This window comes from Amborella trichopoda, chromosome 2, assembly GCF_054954075.1.
Source record: "Amborella trichopoda isolate Santa Cruz 75 chromosome 2, AtrichopodaSantaCruz75HAP2 v2.0, whole genome shotgun sequence".
Taxonomy (NCBI): Eukaryota; Viridiplantae; Streptophyta; class Magnoliopsida; order Amborellales; family Amborellaceae; genus Amborella; species Amborella trichopoda.
Genome location: NC_142337.1, coordinates 62,800,969 through 62,821,805, shown reverse-complemented (window position 1 = coordinate 62,821,805; position 20,837 = coordinate 62,800,969). Strand labels below are relative to the sequence as shown.

Genomic DNA, 20,837 nt, shown 5'->3' with positions numbered 1-20,837 from the left:
GAATCCCGGTCAGCCTGCCCGTGACGCGGGTCCCACAACAAACCCAAACGAAGAAGACGATAAGAACTCCACCCTCCATTTCTCACCTCCTGCCCGTTCTGCCCGTTCAGGCCCTATTTTTAGCCCTAGAGGACATTGGATACCCATGCCTTTGCTTTAATCGTTCCTGTGCCCTTGTCTGCACTTTTATCTTTCAACATTTGGCCCCCTCCATTTTCTTAAAATGACAGTGCACCCTCAACATCTTATTTTCAATGAATGAATGTTGCACCATCTTTGTTGGTTGAAATTAACACATAAAAAGCCCACACCCTTCACATCAAAAGTAACATGAATTTTGGATTCACCACTTCTCTCTCATTGATATCTTAAAAAAAAAAAAAACACTAGTCTCTCTGTCTCATTGACTATTTGTTTCTCTCATTTGTAGCTTATACGTGTGAACTCTCATTGAATGCGTCTCTAAATTATTTATTTAGATAGAAAACAAGGGATGATAATGCCTTTTTCGAAGGTAAAACAACATTTAGTATGCCATTTCATAAAATGTGAAATGACATATTAGATAGCGATGAATTATCTGACAAAAGCATTTGCCTGTAATCGTGGATTACCATATATGACAAGAATCCATGCTTTTATTATTGGCTTGATGAATTCTTTTTGGTGAGGGGTTAATGCAACTAACAAGTGTATTGAACTTTTAATTCATGGTCAATGAATTTGAGGAAACTGCAGAGTCATTAACCTAGTTCCTAATGGGGCTCAGATCGTTATGACAATTAACAACACTAAATAAGTTATAAAATCTGATCATAATTCAACAACTTGAAACCGAACCGATCGGCAACGCTCCAAATTACAGCAAATCTTGTATTCAGATCTCGAACAACAGTTCTCCAGTCGCCCGGTGTTGACAACGATACAATGGTCATTTACGACTTCCTAGGACCCTCCGTGCTACCTCCAAAAGATTATGCCAGGTCAGGACGATTTGGTCACTCACGAGAAAGACAAGGGCTCATGGGTCATTTTCAACCCCCACTTATTATTCCCAAGCAAAAATATTCCCCCTTTGTTTCCTGCATTTCATCATCTCCATAAACCCAACATTATATATACATTTTTTTTGTTTATTTTAATATTTTTATTTTTACCGCTTCGGGTTCTCCGACTCTCTTCACTCACGCTTATGTGGAGGGTTTTTTTTTATATTCAGAATCCAGGCTCGATCCAACAATGGCGGATTTTCCCTCATCATTTGCTCCATCATTTCACCATTAACCTAACTTCCATGTAAGTTCAAAACCCTAATTGTTATTCTTCCTCTTCTATTTCTATCTCTGTCTTTTTCCCCATTTTTTCTGAATTAATTTTCTCGTGGTTGTTTATTTTATCTGTGGATCTTCGTTTAGTGGTTCTAGTTTATTGTTTTGGGTTCATGGGGTGGTCTGTGATCGGAATTAGGGTACGGTTATTTTGTGGTGGTTTCTGAGTGTGAGGGTGTCGGGTGGTATTTGGCGATGGCTAGGGTTAGATCTGACGTGGTATTTTGTTTGGGGAATTGGGTTCTTAGTTTGTGAATGATTTGGGGTTTTCTATGAATTGTTTTGCAGTGGAATTTTTGTGTGTTTATGTATTGTTTCTTTTATCTGGATGTTGCAGAGTTGGTGTACGAGGATTGTGGTGGAGCTTTGCATGTTTATCTACATTGAGGAGATGAATTATTGAATTGATATACACCAATTGCGTGGAGTTAGTGTATCAATATTGAGTATTCAGCATTTGGGCTTTGGAGAATTTCGTATTTAGGGTTTGTAGATGTGTTATTCCGAGATAGGGTGGTTATAATTGGGTGTTTCCGGCTGTTGTTCTATGCTATTCGCTAAATTTTTTCTGTAATTTCAGGATTTCAGCCTTATTTTTGCCGCCAATTTCTTCTTAAAAGCCAATCTTTTGGGTAATTAGTAGCGGCGTCTCTCTACGGGGTTGTATCTTTCGATCTGCTGGCTTGGCATGTGTGATTAGAAAAGGGGTCCTCCTGTCACAATGTGGAGGATCCCTGCTGGCCGTGATACTACTTATGGTTTCTCTCAGTGACTTGGATGTGACTATTTATTGAAAATCCATGTTTTATCGGATTTTATTGGGTTACTAAAGTGGGTTTTCAGGGTAGATGGAGAGGGGATATCATGGGTTTTAAGGCCGTTTGCATTTGGTAATATAGACCAGTAGTTTTGAGCTTTCGGAGAAGGTGGAATTATTTGAATATTTTGAGGATTATTGGGTTACTTTGAAATTTGGAGCAAATGTTCTCGCCTGGCGGTGATCCTGCACCTGAAAGCAGCGGAGTGGTTGTCATTCCGACCCGTTTTGTTTGGCCTTATGGTGGGAGAAAGGTCTTCCTCTGTGGTTCTTTTCTAAGGTCAGTCTTGAAATTTATTTTTTTGGGCCATTATTTGCCTTATGGGTTAGTTTCGGTTTTTTTTCTTTTTCCCCTGAATCAAAGAACCCACAAAGGGTATGTTCTTCTGTGCTTTTTGGTATGACCTTAAACCAGAACCATTACTATTTTTTCTCCTTGTCTTAAAAACAATGGTTGCTTTTGCCTTTCATCATACTGCTACTTATTGTGACCGATTCAGTTCCATACATTTTGAAGCACAACATTTTACATGGTTCAATTGCTTGAGATTCATTTAGCCTCTTTTCCAACTATCATCTCTCTCTCTCTCTCTCTCTCTCTCTATCTCTTTCTCTCTACACACACACACACACACACACACATATATGGGGCTAATTTGGTTCAATTAGTAGACTTTCAACTGGAAACAAAAGCAGTTATTGCATTTTGACTCTTTTCCATGGACTGCCTAGGACGTCACATCACTCCTTGATGTAGTGCCAAACCAATTTTTTGAAAAGCTTTTTATATCTTTAACTATTATTTAATATCGAGGCTTTGTATGGTTATCCTGCATATACACTCGAGCTGTATTGTACCTACCCCTCTAGATATTGCTACCATTGTATTGTACCTACCCCTCTAGATATTGCTACCATCAGTATTCTTCTATGGGGGGTGTGAATTTTGTTGAAAAGAGATTTCTGAAGCTGCTTTGGTCGCGGTCTTCTGATCATGACGCTGTCCCAAATTCTATGTATTAGGTGGTCAGAGCATAGGCAAATGTCTCCTGTGGAAGGTTGCCCAACTGTTTTTCAGGCCATCTGCAATTTAACACCAGGATATCACCAGGTAAGGAATGTGATTCTTCATCTAGCACCTTCAAGCAATGCTCTTACCAAATATTTATGCAGGGACAATGGATAAACCTATTTTTGTGAGATTTCCGTGTTTACTGCCATACATTAAACCCTTGAAAATGCTTTCATTTTGTCTAGAAGTTTGTAGTCAGGAAAATGTAATTCATGTTGCATGTTGCTTATTACATAATTGGATCGAGTGTATTGCTAGTAAACCATTTGTGTATTTGTTTCCAATTTTTGCAGTATAAGTTTTATGTTGATGGGGAGTGGCGATATGACGAACGCCTACCTTTTGTGAATGGAAACTATGGAATAGTCAATACCATCGTGCTTGCCAGAGAACCTGAGCCTGTACCTCCTGTTTTGCTTCCAGAAACCCCTGGCTCTGGAGTGAACATGGATGTGGATAATGAGATATTCAGACGTGCGGTGAGTTTTTCTCAGAAAGTCGCAATCAATTCCAAAATCTATCTGCTCTAAAACTGCTTTTGTTTTTGTGTTCTATCGGTTTTACTTAGAGATATGAAACTTTGTATTCCCTTTACCTCTAAGGTGCTACTCCTTGTAAAGTTAAGTTTATCTCAAGCATTGATGCACTTCATGGGCAAACTAACCAAGTTAAAGGGTTTTATTTTTATGCAGCTTAGCATGACTTAGGCTTCCACATGTAATGTGGAAAAGCATATATCCACAATTATACATACAAAATTATGTATATATTGTAGATATACACTCGTATCTTTTCATCTTTCTATCTCCACCCTTATAAGTTGACCTTAAACACAAAATGGGGGTGGTAATGGGATGAACTATTTTAATTGTTGCTTTATGGGCATCCTGGCTTACGAAACAGGTCACATTGTCGGATGGTGCCCTGCAGGAGCCGGTCCCGAGGATATCAGAGGCTGATATTGATGTCTCACGTCAGCGGGTGTCTGTATTCTTATCTACACATACGGCTTATGAGTTACTACCTGAGTCAGGCAAGGTTTGCATGCTTCACCCGCCTTTGTGAGCTCACACATGGTAACCGCCTATGGATATTGCTTTATATGGTGAGTGTCTGCCTAGTTATGCTAATTTATACTTGCTGGTAGGTTTTCGCTCTTGATGTCAACTTGCCCGTAAAGCAAGCATTCCATATCCTTTATGAGCAGGTGCGTTCAATGATTTTTTTTCTCTATTGAATTATGCACAGTTGTTTCTGCTTCCTTCCTTTAGAAATATTGTTCTTTAGAAATTGATCATTGTGCAAGTGAAAACACACTTTCATTGGAAAACTAGGACAAAGAGCTAATGCTTTATGAGATACCTGTACTTTTGTTGGAATTTCTTTATAGGCCTATCTGAAGATCCTTTTCCCCTTAGAAACGTTTGAGATTGACTTGAAGCCCTGAACCTTGGGTTCTAGCTGCTATGAAATAATGGTGTTCTTATGTTTTGGTTTTTGAAGTGTGTCTATTTTTCTCAGCGGGCCTTTCATGGATAATTTATATTTTGCATATTCTATGCATTTGTAACTTGCACTGTTTTTTCTCCTACATCTTAGCAATTTTTACATATAATTTATAAATTACATGGGAAATGAACTCCAGATGTCCTGATGTTCCTGCGTCCTGACAACCATGATTAGTGATTGAGACTCTGAGTTCTGAAAGGATCTAACCATAGGCTCATTCATGGTTCTCTAAATTTTTATAATTCTGAATATGATTTGTTGTTAGATTACGGATACATTTTTGAACTGTATTTTCATTAGTGATTGGTCTCTTGCTGGATTTTATTGAGCATTGCCAGTTTCAATATTTAGCTGTTTATGGTTTGTTCTATTTGTACTGAAGATATTTGGCTTTTTGAACTGTTTCTAGGGAATTTCTGTTGCCCCTCTTTGGGACTCTTACAGGGGACAACTCGTGGGCATTCTTAGCGCTTTGGATTTCATATTAATCTTGAGAGAGGTATTTATGTGGAATTTCTTGTATCATAGTTGGAATAAGTTTTGAATTCATAATATGTGAATCATATTAATCGTTGGGCACAGTCGTCCTCGAGAAATATTTTGTGCTTCTGAACTTTGCAGTCTAGTTTTATTGTTCTTGTTTCTTTGAATGCTAATGTGACTTAGACCTTGTAAGGGACCTTGGTTTTTTAGTTCGGTTGATTTGAATATATTGGAAAAGGCAAAGCTTATTCTCTTATACATTTTGATGATAGTTAGTAGTAGAAAAGTTTCTTCAACTTTCCCTTCAAATACAACTTTATGCTCTTTCTGAAGCCAAAAACTATGTGATTTCTCCTATATTGTTACTAAAAACTTTATTTAAATACATTATGATCTTCGTCATCATCGTTATCATCCAAGCCTTATCCCAACTATTTGGGGTTGGCTACACGAATCCTGTCATGCCATTCCGCTCTATCAAGGATTATACCCTTAGTTAGACCATAAGTCACTATATCTTTTCTCAATACTTCCATCCATGACCTTTGGGGACTTGCCCTTGCCCATTTAGAGCTTTCGATTTGAACCAAATCACCGTTCCTACTAGTGCTATTAGGGACTTGTTTTACTCTCCTACGGAGTAACACTTTGTTATTAGCAAATGCATTATTATATTTGCTTTGGAGGCTTCTTGGTTTGGTAGGTAAAACGAAGTGCTTTGGTGATTCAGGGGACGGCTTTTTTTTTTTTTCCGTAAATAAGATTATAGAACTCGCTGCCACACATGTTCTCGTAGATCACACCACAGGAATGAAGAAAGGAAAAATAAAAAAAAATAAAAAATGGCAAAATATAGAATATTTTTCATCACAAGCACCCGAAGTAAGTGTTCTCAGATTTACTTCACTTTGGTTTGGGTGTGAAACCCAAAGAATTTGGCCTCTTCGGCCCTAGTGAAGCGAATTTGATACCACTAGTTGTGAGTTTATCTGTGGTATTCAGAAACACAAATCTGCGTCACAGGCTTGCAATTGTTATCATGCATATGATTTTAAGGAATGCATTGAGATTATCCATCCTATTCAGAGTTACATTTGTCAGTGTCATACGAGAATCGTAGGTATTTAGTCTAATATGATGTGATACTTCAGTGCAATTAGTATATTATGCAAAACATTCCATTTTCCTGTATGAAGTTTTATTTCTTTCTTGATGTTAAAACTCAAGTATGCATGGCTCTGTTTTCACATTAAGCCATTTCAAAAGGTTTTGGGTTGGAAGTTGGAACTTGTGCATGGTTTTATTCTTTTTGACAGTCCCTTCATTTTGAAGGGTGTCAACACTTGTTGAAATATTGAAACACATTAATGCACAACAGCAGCCGAAGGATGGCATCTCGTGGTGATCTTGAAACTTGGCACAAAGATCACTGATTGTTCTCATTTATGCTTGCACATCTCTCTCAGTAGTGAACCTAATAAATATTCTCATATCTCTTAGATAATTACAGACATTCTTTTATCTTACAACACATCCCAACCATTACTTGAGCATCAAGTGCTACTGTGGTTGCAATGATTAACCCCAAAGGAAGATTGCTGAGAGACCGGAGCCCGACAACCATGGATATTCATGATCATGGAAATTTCCTCTCCCTTGTTAAAGTTATCTTAACTACATAAAAAAAAGATTGCTTAGTTCTTGAAAAGTATGCTAAAGTCTGGTAGTCATGCTAAGTTAGAGACCGGGAAGGGCTCATGAGTCATTATTATGTTCTCAGTTGGTTGAAAGTGGTCGTTTGTTTTTTTGGAATGTATGTTCGAAAGCAAGACTACAAAATTTCGAAGGCCAATATTAATCTCTCTTTCTCCCTCTCAGACAAGTCTGAAGTTGTAAGTGATAGTGAAATCTGGCATTTTAGTTATGTGCCAGAAATACATCTTTCTTCAACTGGGGATGCAAGAAGAAAACATTTATGCCTGTCAATGGGGCTCTGGCAGAGCATCAGGGATGCTTACTGTGCCCACCAATGGGTTTGAGTACTCTTTATTGACTGCTCCTAACCTGTACAAACTCCATTCCTGTCTTTCAGACTAGTATTCCCTGAGACGCTACCACAAAGTTGAGTTTTAGCTTTCATATAGTTCTCCATAGGTTTAGCCTGGCATGCACATGATCGAGGTGCTAGACTTAGGAATCTTTCTCTCTATAATCTTTTGTCCTTCTTCGTAGTATGAATTTTGCAAACTTTTTAATGTGTAGATTATCTCTTGGTTTTACTTTATTTAATTTTTTATTTCTTTATCGTACTTAGCATCGTTTTGGTTACAAATGGCGGTCTGTACACAAAAGTCATGAAATTTACATTAACTAGGATGTAGATTAGTCCACTTCCGTGGAATGCTTGGGTCTTGATTGGAATGTAGGATTTCACTTAAAAATTCCATATAGCTTGTTTTTAGGATTTTAGTTACTATTGTAGGGCAAAGATGTATGCCTGTTGTAATATATTTAATAGCAAATTGAGTGTATGTTGCATCCTGCTGGGGGTTATCGTGTTCGTGAAAGTTGGAATTTTTGAATGACTGTTCCATTATATTCTTTTGGTTGCTGACCTCTGAGATTGTAGTAGGCTCTTGCAGTTTTCTGGAGTCTTCTTTAAGCTTTATGGAATGCAGTGAATTAATGGGTCGCTTCATTGTGCTTGCTGAATGCTTCAGGTTGTTTTAGATCACATTTTTCCTTCATGTAAGGTCTTAATCTTTTCTCATATGCAGCTTGGAAATCATGGTTCGAGTTTGACCGAGGAACAACTTGAAACACACAAAATATCTGCATGGAAGGAGGAAAAGTTACACCTAAACAGGCAAGCTGAAGGGAGTTCAAGACAATTAGAGAGGCAATTAATCCATGTAAGTCTTTCGTATTTAATGGAATGGTATTCTAGCATTCCATTTGGTTTCCATGAATGCCCTTTCTTTATACAGTTTTTTATTCTTTAGCAAAGTTGTTTCATTAGCAAAATGTTTTCATTAAGGCAGCAAATTGTATCATGTATTCATGTTAGAGTGCTTTGAGAGTCTCTGTTGAAGTCTGGCTTGACTTTGGGAAAGGCACACGCTTCATGGCATTAAAATCATTTTATTGGGCATGCCTTTAAATATTTTCACTGATGTAACATGTACCTTTTGTGTGCATAGTGTTGGATGCCCTTACTATTATGAAGTGCCACTCGCACTTCTAGGTTTCCTTGGTGATTGGCTTTATGGAGTTCAATGACCTCGTACTTGCTTGCTGTCTCTGTTGTTGCACTATTTTTTCTATCATTTAGGTGTCTACCATTTAATTTCTGAATTAATCTTGTTAAAAAAAAAATATATGTTGAAGATTCATATTAAAAGAACTGTGTTCAACTAATCAAATTAAATAATTGTAGATCCATCATGATTTCATGGAAAAGTCTTTTGTTGGTGAAATTGATTGAAAAATGATTCCCCGACATGTTTAGGGGATGGTACGAGAAGGTACTAGATAGTCCAATGATGTGGGAGTTATTATGATCCATGATGATTCAGGAGGTTTGGCGGGGTTAAGAATACAGAAAGGGCACTTCAGGGGGTGTAGTAAAGACGATTTTGAAGAATATGGTGGAGTTCATAGGTTGGTTCCTGTTCATTTTAGTAAGTGAATATTATAGAGGATAGGTGGGGCTGAAAGCTTTATCAGAGAGGTTAGAGGGGGCAAGGTGGCTACGTCCATCATTAGGAGTGGCAAGTTACAAATGTGGATGAGAGCCATATCTAGGATTGGGCCCATGGATTATAATTGTGGGAACATTTTTGCACAGGCAGTCTGAGACGTGTGGAGGGGGGGCTTGTTGACATCCATGTCATGTGGTGCTAGAGGTTGACAGCAGAGGTTCTGATATGTGGGAGCCCGAGGATATGTTTGGAAGGATGTACACATCATGTTAGTTGGGATCGAAGGGTTTGAGTAATGGCACAGGTCGTAGAAGACAGTTCAGGATATGTATAGGGGATCCTCCTCAAATGGGGAAGGATACTGAGTATACAACTGTGGATTGAGGTCGAGATGGAAGCTTTTCCATGATTTGTTAATGTAGGAATTTTTAAAGTATGTTTAGGAGACCAGAATAAGCAGTGAAATGAGTGGTATTATCTCATTGGGTGGAAATAATCTGTGGGTGTAGTGAGTTGTGGGGTTGGCGGGGTGGGGGCATGGGTGTAAAAACGAAAAGCAATCCACGAAAACTAGAAAGAAGAAACGAACACAAAAGAAAGAGACAACCAACCACAACGCAATAATATACGTGGTTAGTCAACATGCCTACGTCCACAGGAGATGAGAACTACTTTATTGGCCATGGAGAATAGGGTTACAAAAGCTCTCTTCCTCACGCCTCTTTGATTGATTACAAAGCATTATGCATTTTTCCTTTAACCCTTAATGAACCCTCAATTGCAACAATAGATATCGAGTCTCAAATAGATGGTACAAATTACCGAAATACCCTTGTACGAATACATATTAAGTCACAGATATATCGAATCCCATGTACAGATATATTCGAATTTTTCCTCGGCAAGGGGTGTGGGGATATGTGAATAATTGAGGTGTTCATTCAACATAAGTTTGAAGGATATTGTCTAAAGGGAAGCTTGTTAGAGGTTCATGCCAACATTCATGAGTGTATGCGGTGGTAATGCATTATATTTTTCCTCCTTATATAGCATTCTTTGTTTCATGGGTGACGTATCTTTTGTTATAATTTTTACATGAAATGATTTTGTAGTAATGAAGAACCTTCGACGCTATTTGGATGGCTTGACATCTCCACTATAGCGGTTGTTTGAAAGGGGGAAACAAGCAATTTTTGTTGCTGGGTGACAGACCATTTTGTTAATAAGCGGGGATGCAAAAGTGAGGCACCCATGAATAGTTGAGTCAACCAAAATGGGCCACTTTTAACTCCTTATTCCCAAATTTGGTTGTTCCAAATGGGGCCTTAATGTTTGTGATAAGATTTTGCTTTAGTTCATTGCCTGCAGACAGCATAGAATCTGTCGTGGCAGGTGCAGGACTCCTTGCTACGTTGTCTTGAGTAAAAAATGTGATATAGCTGTTCTCTTTTGGAGTATGACCTAAGAATTTTTGTAGTATCGGATTTTAGATGAAAGATTTTTCATGTGTTTCCTGATGCAAATGAAACTTATATATATGCGTCATAAAAAGAACGTTTTAGCAGAACATAATTTTCCTCATGTGCTTTTGTTGTTGTTTCTTTGGGTGGTTCTTGTTAGGATTTATTCATGCATAGAGTTTTTGATATGTGATTGAAGAGGAGCATAATCGTTTTCAAGTTTAGCTACTTGGAAGTGTTTGTGCATTTCTTTGGCAATGCTAGTCTCTTAGACTACTTCCTTATGAGTGTTTGGATATGCAGGCTGGTCCTTTTGATACCTTGAAAGATGTAGCTCTAAAAATTCTTCAAAATGGGGTTGCTACCATTCCAATTATCCATTCTTCTTCACGAGATGGGTCATTTTCTCAGTTGCTTCACTTGGCATCACTTTCTGGAATACTGAAATGTAAGTTCTGTTATATACTGACTCCATCGAACCCAGCCTTTGTTCATATCTGACAGATGATGTTTCACTTTCCAGGTATTTGCAGGCATTTTAGACATTCATCTAGCTCATTGCCTATTCTAGAACAACCAATTTGTTCAATGGGTTTGGGTACTTGGGTTCCGAAAATAGGGGACCCGAATGGACGCCCTTTAGCAATGTTGAGACTGAATTCCTCTCTAAGTGCTGCCCTCTCATTATTGCTGCAAGGTAAATCGAGTTTCTTATTTTAACTAGTTCTTTGGATTATGTGATTTTGTTTCTCTGGTTAATGGAGGCCTGTTGAGTTAACTTGCTTTGATCGCTTGGACACAGTGGATAGGTTCTCGTACAGTGTTTTAAAAATTGGAGTCGCCTAGGGACTTTCAAGGGCCCTGAGCCTGAGTTATGGCAAGTCAAGTTAGTGGGTCTCAACAAGACTTCGCCAATTCTATGGCCAGAAAGGCCTAGAAATGGATTGACTCGAGCGATTCCTATGGGAAAACAAGAATAGTTGCGCAGAATAGTTGCCAGGTTCCCAATGTGACTTTATTGGGACAAGTCCTGAGTCGCATCATGGATTTTTCAAACACTGCATGATTGTTGTTACGTGGTTGTCCTAGCATGCTGTTAGATTGTGTTAACTCACATTCTATTGTTGATCGCCAAAGGTTTCTTGAACTGTTGTCTTCTATGAGATATAGAATTATTCTAGGGCATGTTTGGGTGCATGGATTTTAAGGCATGGATTCCTAATATCTTGGATATTGTCAAAATCCACCGTTTGGATTGTTTAATGACTAGGATACTTAAAAGCAGGAAAATCAAAATCATGGAAATAAGACCTACTTTTCCATGATTTCATTTCCACTCCAAAACCTGTTTTTTTGCATTTCCAAGGCCCATGGATTTCACTCATTGGCTCCCTCTACCTGAAACATAGGGAGCATTTGGTAGGTATGAAAATTTTAGAGGCAGAAAGTACCTAAATTTTTTAAAGAGAACAACTATCTCAAAATTTTAGAGAGCAAAACTATCTCAAATTTAACTTTTCGAGAGAGAATATTAAAATTTTAGTAAGCATGTTAAAATTTTAGAGAGAGAAATTACTAAATTTTTTTAGAGAGATGAATTATCTCAAAATTTTAGAGAGAAACTATCACAAATTTTAACTTTTAGAGAGAAAGTATGTTAAAATTTAACAGAGATAAAGTACCAATTTTTTTTAGAGAGATAAACTGCCTCAAATTTTAGAGAGGGAAGTTATCTCAAAGTTTAAGTTTTAGAGAGAAACTATCATATTTTAGAGAGAAAGTACATGCAAATTTTTAGAGAGAGAAACTATCTCAATTTTTAAAAGAGAAACTATTTCAACATTTTTAGAGAGAAACAATCTCATATTTTAATTTTTAGAGAGAGAAACTATTTTTAATTTTAGAGAGAGTAACTAAAACGTTTTAGAAGTAGAAACTATCTCAAATTTTTTTAGAGAGAAACTATATCAAATCTTAAGTTCTAGAGAGAGAAAGTATTCTTAAAATTAACTTTTAGAGAGAAACTATTATAAATTTTAGGAAGAGAAATTGTTAAAAAAATTTAGAGGGAGAAATATCTCGTTTCTAAAGAGAAACTATCGCGAATTTTGAATTTTAGAGAGAAACTATCTTGAATTTTGAATTTTAGAAAGAGAAAATATATTAAAATTTTAGAAATAGAAATTTTATCAAATTTTAGAGAGAGAAACTACCTAAAAAATTTTAAAGATAGAAACTATCTCAAAATTTTTGGAGAGAGAAACTATCGCAAAATTTAAGTTTTAAAGAGAGAAAGTATATTAAAATTTTAGAAAAATAAACTATATCAAAATTCAAATAGGGAAAGTACATGAAATTTTAGAGAGAGAAACTACATCAAAATTTAAGTTTTAGAGAGTCTCAGAATTTAAACTTTAGAGAGAGAAGTATATCAAAGTTTAGAGAGACTCTTATATCAAATTTTTAAGAGAAACTATTTCAAAATTTTAGAGAGAGAGTATATTAAAATTTAAGAGAGTTACTATATCAAATTTTAGAGAGAGAAAGTACATAAAATTTTTTAGAGAAAGAAACTCTCAAAAATTTTAGAGAGATCTCAAATTTTAGCTTTTAGAAAGAGAATTTATCTTAAAATTTGAGAGAAAAACTATAGCATATTTTAGAGAGAGAAACTACTTAAAAATGTTTAGAGAGGGAAACTATCTCAAAAGTATTGAAGAGGGGAACTAACTCAAAATTATTGAAGGGGGGAACTATCTCAAGTTTTAAATTTTAGAGAGTGAATATCTTAAAATTTTAGAAAGAGAAGCTATATTAAATTTTAGAGTGTAAAGCACCTAAAATTTTTAGAGAGAGAAATTATTTCAAAATTTTTAGGTAGACAACTTCAAATTTTAAATTTTGGAGAGGAAGTATATTAAATTTTAGAGAGACAAACCATATCAAATTTTAGAGAGAGAAACAATCTCAAAAATTTTATAGATACACTATCCCAAATTTTGAGCTTTAGAGAGAGAGTATTTAAAAAATTTAGAGAAAGAAATTGTATCAAGTTTTGTTACCAAACAATAGACATGGAAGTGATTACAAGGAATACATGAATTTTGTATAGTTTATACAAACAAAGGATTTGAGGAATTCATGACAAAAATCCTTGATATTGAAAATCCATAGATTTCCTTGGATTTCAAATATCTGAGATTCTTGATTTCCTCCTATCCAAACAGACCCCTATTATATTTCTTTGAGTATTCTGTACCAAATAATAGAATAGTTTTTCTTTCTTTTCTTATTTGAAAATTATAAAAATATTTTCCCTCCATTTCAAATGAAAAAGATATCTTTTCTAAAACAAAGGCATACATTACTTTCTTTTACAAAAGAAGTTTCCATGTCTTGTTAAAAGACAACTAATTGGATTAAATCTTTACAGTAGTCGAGTATCTAGCTCTCGTACTCAGTCAAAAGAATGATAACTACCTTGCTAGCCATAGATATTGAAGAGCTAGTTTTTTTTTTGGAATGATCTATTGAAGAGCTATTTTAGTGATAACAACGAGGAACAAGTCCCATATAGGCAAAATCCTTCCAACATAGACCTTTTGCAATTCTTGTTTTGTGGTATGAGAGGACTTGATTAGTGGTTGAATTAAGCAGTTATATCAGCTAATTATAATTCAAAGGACTATGTCAATCATAGGGATCATGTTCCCATTCTTATCAATCATGCTACCTGCTTTCAATGGCTATGACTAACCTGCACTGCCTCTTTTCACATTAAAGGCAGCTTAAACATTTCTATATGTGATGCAGGGCAAAATTATCTTATAATTTTTATTCAATTTCAAAAGATGTATATTATAGGTTTAGTTTTAGAGTTTATTTCTAGTGTTTTTTAGTTTTTCAGGGATTCTAGTTTTTATTTATTTTTATTTACTTCATGAGTACTATTTACAATTACTGTTCAGGAAGTATTGTTCATGGGTACTGTTTACAGGGGTTAAACTGTCATTACGAATTTTAAGTTAAGTTAGGATATATGAGTCAATATATTGTTTGTTTGGACATTTTTCGTACTTGGAACATTAAATTATAATATAGAAGATGTGTGTGTGGCCTTGAGGGGGTCATTCTACATGATTTTTAGAAATTGAAAGAGATAAGAGCTTAGGCTTTTGGAACCTTAGCTTAGGGTATGGAGAAGAAACCATAGGTTTCTTTGAATTGTGTTTGGTTTTGTTCCTTGTTGATTTTACTATTTCCTCAAATGTATCTACATCAGTATGGAACCATGTTATTTCTCATATGCTCTTACATGTCATTTGGTCTAATGGCTAGATAGGTCAGACCATATTTTGGAGACAGCCTGATTCCCTATGGTTGGACACTAATTATATTTTTCTCATTATAAATGGTTCAAAAAATATTAACTTATTTTTGATCTATTTACATTCTCTTCCATTTTGGTAAAATCAATGAAATGGTGTGAGTTCTGTTTATGATTTTTTTCTTATATTTTTGCAATGCTTTCATACTAATTGAAGTTCTCCATTTAATTTTGCAGTTTTATTCTGAAGAACTATATACTAGAATGGATTTTGTTTCTGTTCACATGATGCAATAACGAGTGTCCTTTTTTGTCTCTGAGTGGACTGGAATACCGATGATAATGGGCATTAGTTGGTTGCCAAAAACTTTAATAATGAATTTTTGGCCTTCTAGATGACGTTCTTATTTAATAGTTTTCCCCTTGCTCATGCATCTCGCTCTCTTTGCAGCCCAAGTTAGTTCAATTCCCATCGTCAATGACAGTGACTCCCTGGTAGATATATATTCTAGAAGGTAAACCTTTGTTGTAGTCATATTTACATTTATGTGTCACAGCATACAGTCTACTTGTTCACAAAAGTTGTCATTGTAAAAATATATGAATATAGTTTGAATAACTGTTCATTTGAGTGTTTTCAAATGTGTTTATTTTTTCATCAACAGCGATATCACAGCTTTGGCAAAAGACAGAGCTTATGCACAGATTCGCCTTGATGAAATGAACATTCATCAGGTAGGTGCAATTAAAGTATTAACCTTTTCTTCATTGGCAAAACTTATATAGCCTTGTGCTTTGAAAAGAATTCCTGCATTTATGGGCTAATCAATTAGGTATACTTTGTGTGGACTGCAGAGTCTTCATGATTTGTAATTTTCTCAATCACTTGGAATCCTTGTTAGGAATAGCTATTGTCTGTTTCTGGATATGGTAGGTGCAATTAGATAGGAAATAGTGTACCTAGTGATGCATATCTGGCTTTCTAGGTTTAAACACAATGGAGAAACAAGTATTAAAAGGGCACACCTGCTATGAATTTTCAGTTTCATAGTGTTGTGCGAGATTTGGAGGGCCTGTATTTGAAATGCTATGGAAGTTATCAAATATTAAATGTTGTTTAAGTCAACTTGAAGGTGAAGTGTCAGCAGAGTTTCAAAAAGCGCTAGGCAGCCCCCAGGCGGCCATGGGGGTCCAGGCCGTCCAGCGCCTAGGCGGGCGCCCAGAACCTGGCCGGCCCAGTTGAAAAAGGAAAAAAACTAAGAGCATAATCCCAGTATTTTTATAATCCAGAAGACCATAATCCATATTTTTCATACAATGCTAAAATAGTAGAACCATACAAGCATACATTGATAGTCTGATACACTTTAGACTCTACACACAAAGTTAGATAGAAGAACTAAAAACTAGAAAGTAGAAACTAAAAATAAGAAAAAGAAAATATACAGAAATTCAGAAAATATACAGACACAATAGTCAACAGTCAATGCTCAACACCAAGAGTTCAGTCATCATCATCATCATCATCAGAAGGAATAACAGCTTCATCATATGCATCAGAATTGAGGTCATCATCATCAAAGTCATCTTCCTCTTCAATATAACGCTCGTCCTCCTTTGTTTCTTCTAAATCTGCCTCTTCCTCCTCTTCTTCTTCCTCTCTCTTACTAGTATGTGTGGATGGGGCCCTAGGAGTCTTGGTTGCTCTACCCTTTTCTATCTTTTTGTGCTTCCTTTAACTCAAATATTGTATAATTTCCTCCTTGGTAGCCTCAGGAACATTTTTACACGGGGCAACATCCCCTTTAATACCGGCAAGGTGTTTTTTAAACTGGTAAATGCCGCCATTAGTATCCTTTCCGCAATAATTACATTTAATACGATTTTTGTCATTCGGATTCAGGTTATAACCATACTTCCAACCCGGATCACCACTTTTAAAAGAACCTGGAGAAGATATTTATGTAGAACAAGGCTCATTTTCATTATTTTCTGGTTCTTTTAAATTCAGAAATTGTCTAATCTCATCTCGAATAGCTTCAAGAACTTTTTTACAAGAGGCAATATTCCCTTTAATTCCAGTTAGGTATTTCTTGAATCAATTAATGCCCCCATTGATATCTTTTTCACAAAAATTATATTTTATACAATTTTTATCGTTTGGTTTTGGGTTAGAACCATACTTCCAACCCGGATCAATTCTTCTACAAGTAGCAAAAATAGTTCTATTAAAATGACAAGGATTTTGTTCTTGTTTTTGTTTTACAAAACTCATGTATTGCTTAATCTCCTCTCTGATAGCTTCAAGAAATTTTTTACAAGGGGCAACATCCCCCTTAATACTGGCAATATGCTTCTTGAACCGGTTTATTCTCCCTTTCGTATTTTTTTCACAAAAATTGCATTAGATGCAGTTTTTGTCATTTGGGTTCGGGTTATATCTATATTTTCAACCCGGATCTCCACTTCGATTAGATCCTGAAGAAAACATCTCAAAATAAAACAAGCAATCTAAAAAATAAATTTTTGCACTTATTTTGGTTACTTGAACTCCAAACCTCCCACCTCTAAGATGTTTTCTGGTGCTAAAATAATAAGAAACACCCTCTAATAGGATTATAAATCTCCAAAACTAAATCAAATCTACCTGAGTGATGTTTGGATCCGTTTCCGTAAGTTTGAGAAGCACTTCGATCCAATGAAAGTCACAAAATTTAGTTTTCTTGGGGTTTCTTTCTCTCTAAAATGAGTTCTTGTGGGTTTAGGTTTGAAATGAACTTAAAACCCATCTTTCAAACCCTTTATATTTCAAAAAAAATCAATACAACTTAAAAACAAAATAAAATTTTTGCCCCCTGTTGGCCGCCTAGGCGGGTTCTGTACCGCCTAGGCGGCCGCTCAGGGTTGGCCGCCCAGTTTGGCCGCCTAGGCCTGGGCCTTCTGGACCGCCTAGGCGCTGGGCGGTCCACTTTTTGAATCACTGAGTGTCAGTCATGTCTTGTGCCACTCCATGCAGTTTGAGAAAGATCTCTTATGCAGTTATTATTGAATTGCAGCAGACAGTTACGTAATCACTTGAGTTGTTCAGAGTTCTTTGTGTTTTCATTTCCTTTCAATAAACTGATTTTTACCTTTTAACAAGTATGTTCTGCTGATTTAAGAAGTAATAAAATGATAGAAATTTTGCTAGCTGAGACTTTACAAGGAAGAGAAACAGTCTGACCATCCTCTAATGACACTTAAGACTTGCTGGTTTTTTGTGGACCAAGCAATCTGCTTGTTCAAGACTGGCGCTTGAATCACCTGGCTGAAAAAGTTGGGTAAACTTCAAGTGCGGTAGTTGAAACACTTATGGATGTTGAATATTTTCATCAGAAAGGTAAACTAAAACTAAAAAGATTTTACGGTAACCTTTTGCTTTATGAAGAAAGATATAAAGTAAAAAAAAAAAAATGCAAAAATAAAAAAGTTCATTTATGATATTTGTTTAAGCAAAATATATCTTTATATATGGATATGTTAGTCTTAAATTCTAAGCCAGTAAAGTACAAATTTTAGAACAGGATATTTGTGTTTAGTTGAAGTCTAATCTTTTTTATATTGTTTAGTTGGAAGTGGAATCCTCAATAGAAGGTATGAAGCTTGAATGTCATTGGAGTTTCGGCATATCTAGGAAGTGGATTATTCAACTGGACTTGCATAATTTACCATATGAGAGAGCATACTGCCTGAAACAAATCACACTATGTCAACTGCAAAATTAGGGAGCTTGCCCTTTGTGTGTTGTAAAGAAAAGGCTTGTTTTTGCTTCTGTTTTAGTTTTAGTGGTGGAATGCAGCAGCTTAGGCTGCTACCTTGGGAGTAGAGGTGACCTCTTAGGAGTTGACCTTTGCTAGATGGAATATTGAGAACCGAAGACATTAAACATGGTCAAATTTGCAAAATACTGAGGTGTAATATCTACTTGTTGAAATTTTTAATTTACATGTGCGGCGAACATTGTGCTATGTGCAGTTGAGACCATGTACCCAAACAAAGCAAAAATGTTTGTACAGAACTTGTTTGTAATGGACCAAATTATATTTGCCAAATGCACATGGCTACTGTAATGTACTTATGTTGAAAATAAAAAATGAAAATAGTTACTATTTTTGATAATTTGAGCTTATTATTTATTATAACTTCTCCAGAAATTAAAGTACAATGAGTTCCGGAGGATCTTTGTCCTTTTGAGTTCTGGATGACGCCAATTATTCTCCTTGATCAAGGCTTGCATATTCTTGTCTATTTCTTTGATGGTTGAGTTTACTACCTTGGTCGGTAACCCGGAAGTTTAAAAAATTGGTACACGCGTATTGATGCTTGCAGTTGTGTTTGCAACTTTACTGGGTATTTTTATTGGCAATAATAAATAAGAAATTCTACAATTTCACCATTGCTCCTCCCTTTCTCTCTCTCTCTCTCTCTCACACACACACACACACACTCTCTGCTATGCTTTTTCTTAAACACTAGGGTCCCTTTAGAAATAATGTCTACTTTCTCATCTTTTGTTCGGGTATTCATATCCCAGATGGGCTAACTATCAAATTTCTTCATGTCTATCTCTACTTTCAGGCCCTGCAACTAGGACAAGATGCAAACTCTCCTTACAGCTACTTGAATGGGCAGCGGTGTCAGATGTGCCTCCGTTCTGATCCTCTTCATAAAGTTATGGAACGGTTGGCAATCCCAGGTAACAAGTTGCATATGTTATTATTATAATATTATTCTTTGCAGTTGTTCATCAATAGGAATTTTTGTCATCGCTGGTTAAGCAAATAGCAGGCTTGATGAATGGTCCAGACATCATTGATGCACAATGCATGATCTTTGGGTTTTTTTATTGGATTGGAAAAATGGGAGCACATTGATGTCTATCTGAGCTCTGTGTCCAAATTGATGAGAATATCAACCTTGAAAATGATGAAAGATTTCCATACTTGCTCTATGAAATGTACAATTTACTCTTAAAGACTTTGCATACCCAAATGAGGTATACTGATCGAAACCATAAGCTCTCTCTCTCTCTCTCGCTCTCTCTCTCTCTCTCTCTTTGCATACCCAAATAAGGTATACTGATTGAAACCATAAGCTCTCTCTCTCTCTCTCTCTCTCTCTCTCTCTGAGTATTGTTCTTTATTCGAAACTTCTTGAAATTTGGTTGTAGGGGTTCGGCGAGTTGTGGTCGTGGAAGCTGGCACCAAGCGTGTGGAGGGCATTATTTCCCTGAGTGACGTGTTCAGGTTTCTGCTTGGGTAGAACCCCAAGCCAAAGCAAGGTCCCTGAACTGGATGGCACCAATGGCAAGGAAGAAAGCCCACAAGAAAAAAGTAAAAAAAAAGAAAAGCAACGAGGAGTGTAAAATCTCAGTTTTGGCCATTATGCCTTGCCTTCTTTTCTTTGATTGGATGGGCCTCGGCTGTAGAGCCGTGTCTCGTATTGGGGAGGCTCGAGGTCTGTAAATTGGAGGGGTTATATTTTTTTTTTTTTTACCTTCTGTCAATTTTCCGTTCTTTAGTAGTCCAACCATGTATGTGCTTATTATGCCTTCCATGTTTTTTGAAGAGCATCACATTCATATTCTACTTGCTACCTGACAGCAGAAAAATGTGAAAAAAACGAAAAAAAAAAAAAAAAGAACTTTGACATCGAGATGTAGTTGTTCGTCGGTGATGCAAGCACCATGTCAGTGGTAACAGTTGACTGGTGCCTTTGCCTGTGCTTTTAGTGGGCAGGCACGGTCAATTCAGAAACTGGTGATCTCCTGTTAATTCCTATTTTCCATTAAATTTTCTGGTTTTCTTTTATAATAAATTTAGTTAAATAAATCATTGGACTTTCTATTAGTGAGACCCATCTATAATGTGGGTTCTGTTTTCTACTGGTTTGTTAGTTGTTTATTCGAGCATTATTGTACTTCATTTTTGTACATTGTCATGTTATAGGTCCTTTATTGTGCTTCATTGGTTGTTTACAGGCTTCTTGGATGCAGCTACTCTATGTGTGTATGAGTGTGAGAGAGAGTAATGGTAAGAAAATCGTCAAAATTGAATTGGAGTTTCAAAAATGGTGTTCATTCAAATGTAACCGTTGATGGA

The 20,837-nt window shown here is 36.1% G+C and overlaps 1 protein-coding gene across 8 annotated transcripts; it reads left to right on the top strand.

Annotated features, from left to right (window-relative positions):
* The first annotated feature begins 1,244 nt into the window (after positions 1–1,244).
* On the top strand, positions 1,245–20,567 carry SNF4 (sucrose nonfermenting-like protein). 8 transcript variants are annotated; one of them, XM_088859370.1, is made up of 15 exons: positions 1,245–1,296; positions 1,666–1,813; positions 1,909–2,425; positions 3,169–3,256; positions 3,511–3,696; positions 4,148–4,255; positions 4,365–4,424; positions 5,136–5,225; positions 7,987–8,121; positions 10,674–10,818; positions 10,894–11,067; positions 15,149–15,212; positions 15,363–15,432; positions 19,315–19,432; positions 19,907–20,567. In XM_088859370.1, the coding sequence occupies exons 3-15, from the start codon at positions 2,310–2,312 to the stop codon at positions 19,996–19,998; spliced, it is 1,446 nt and encodes a 481-aa protein (XP_088715496.1). In that variant the 5' UTR covers positions 1,245–1,296; positions 1,666–1,813; positions 1,909–2,309; the 3' UTR covers positions 19,999–20,567. The 8 variants fall into 8 exon arrangements, with proteins under 8 accessions (XP_088715496.1, XP_006855487.1, XP_088715497.1 ...); XM_006855425.4 differs by having other exon boundaries at positions 4,121–4,255; XM_088859371.1 differs by lacking the exon at positions 1,666–1,813.
* Positions 20,568–20,837: the final 270 nt, after the last annotated feature.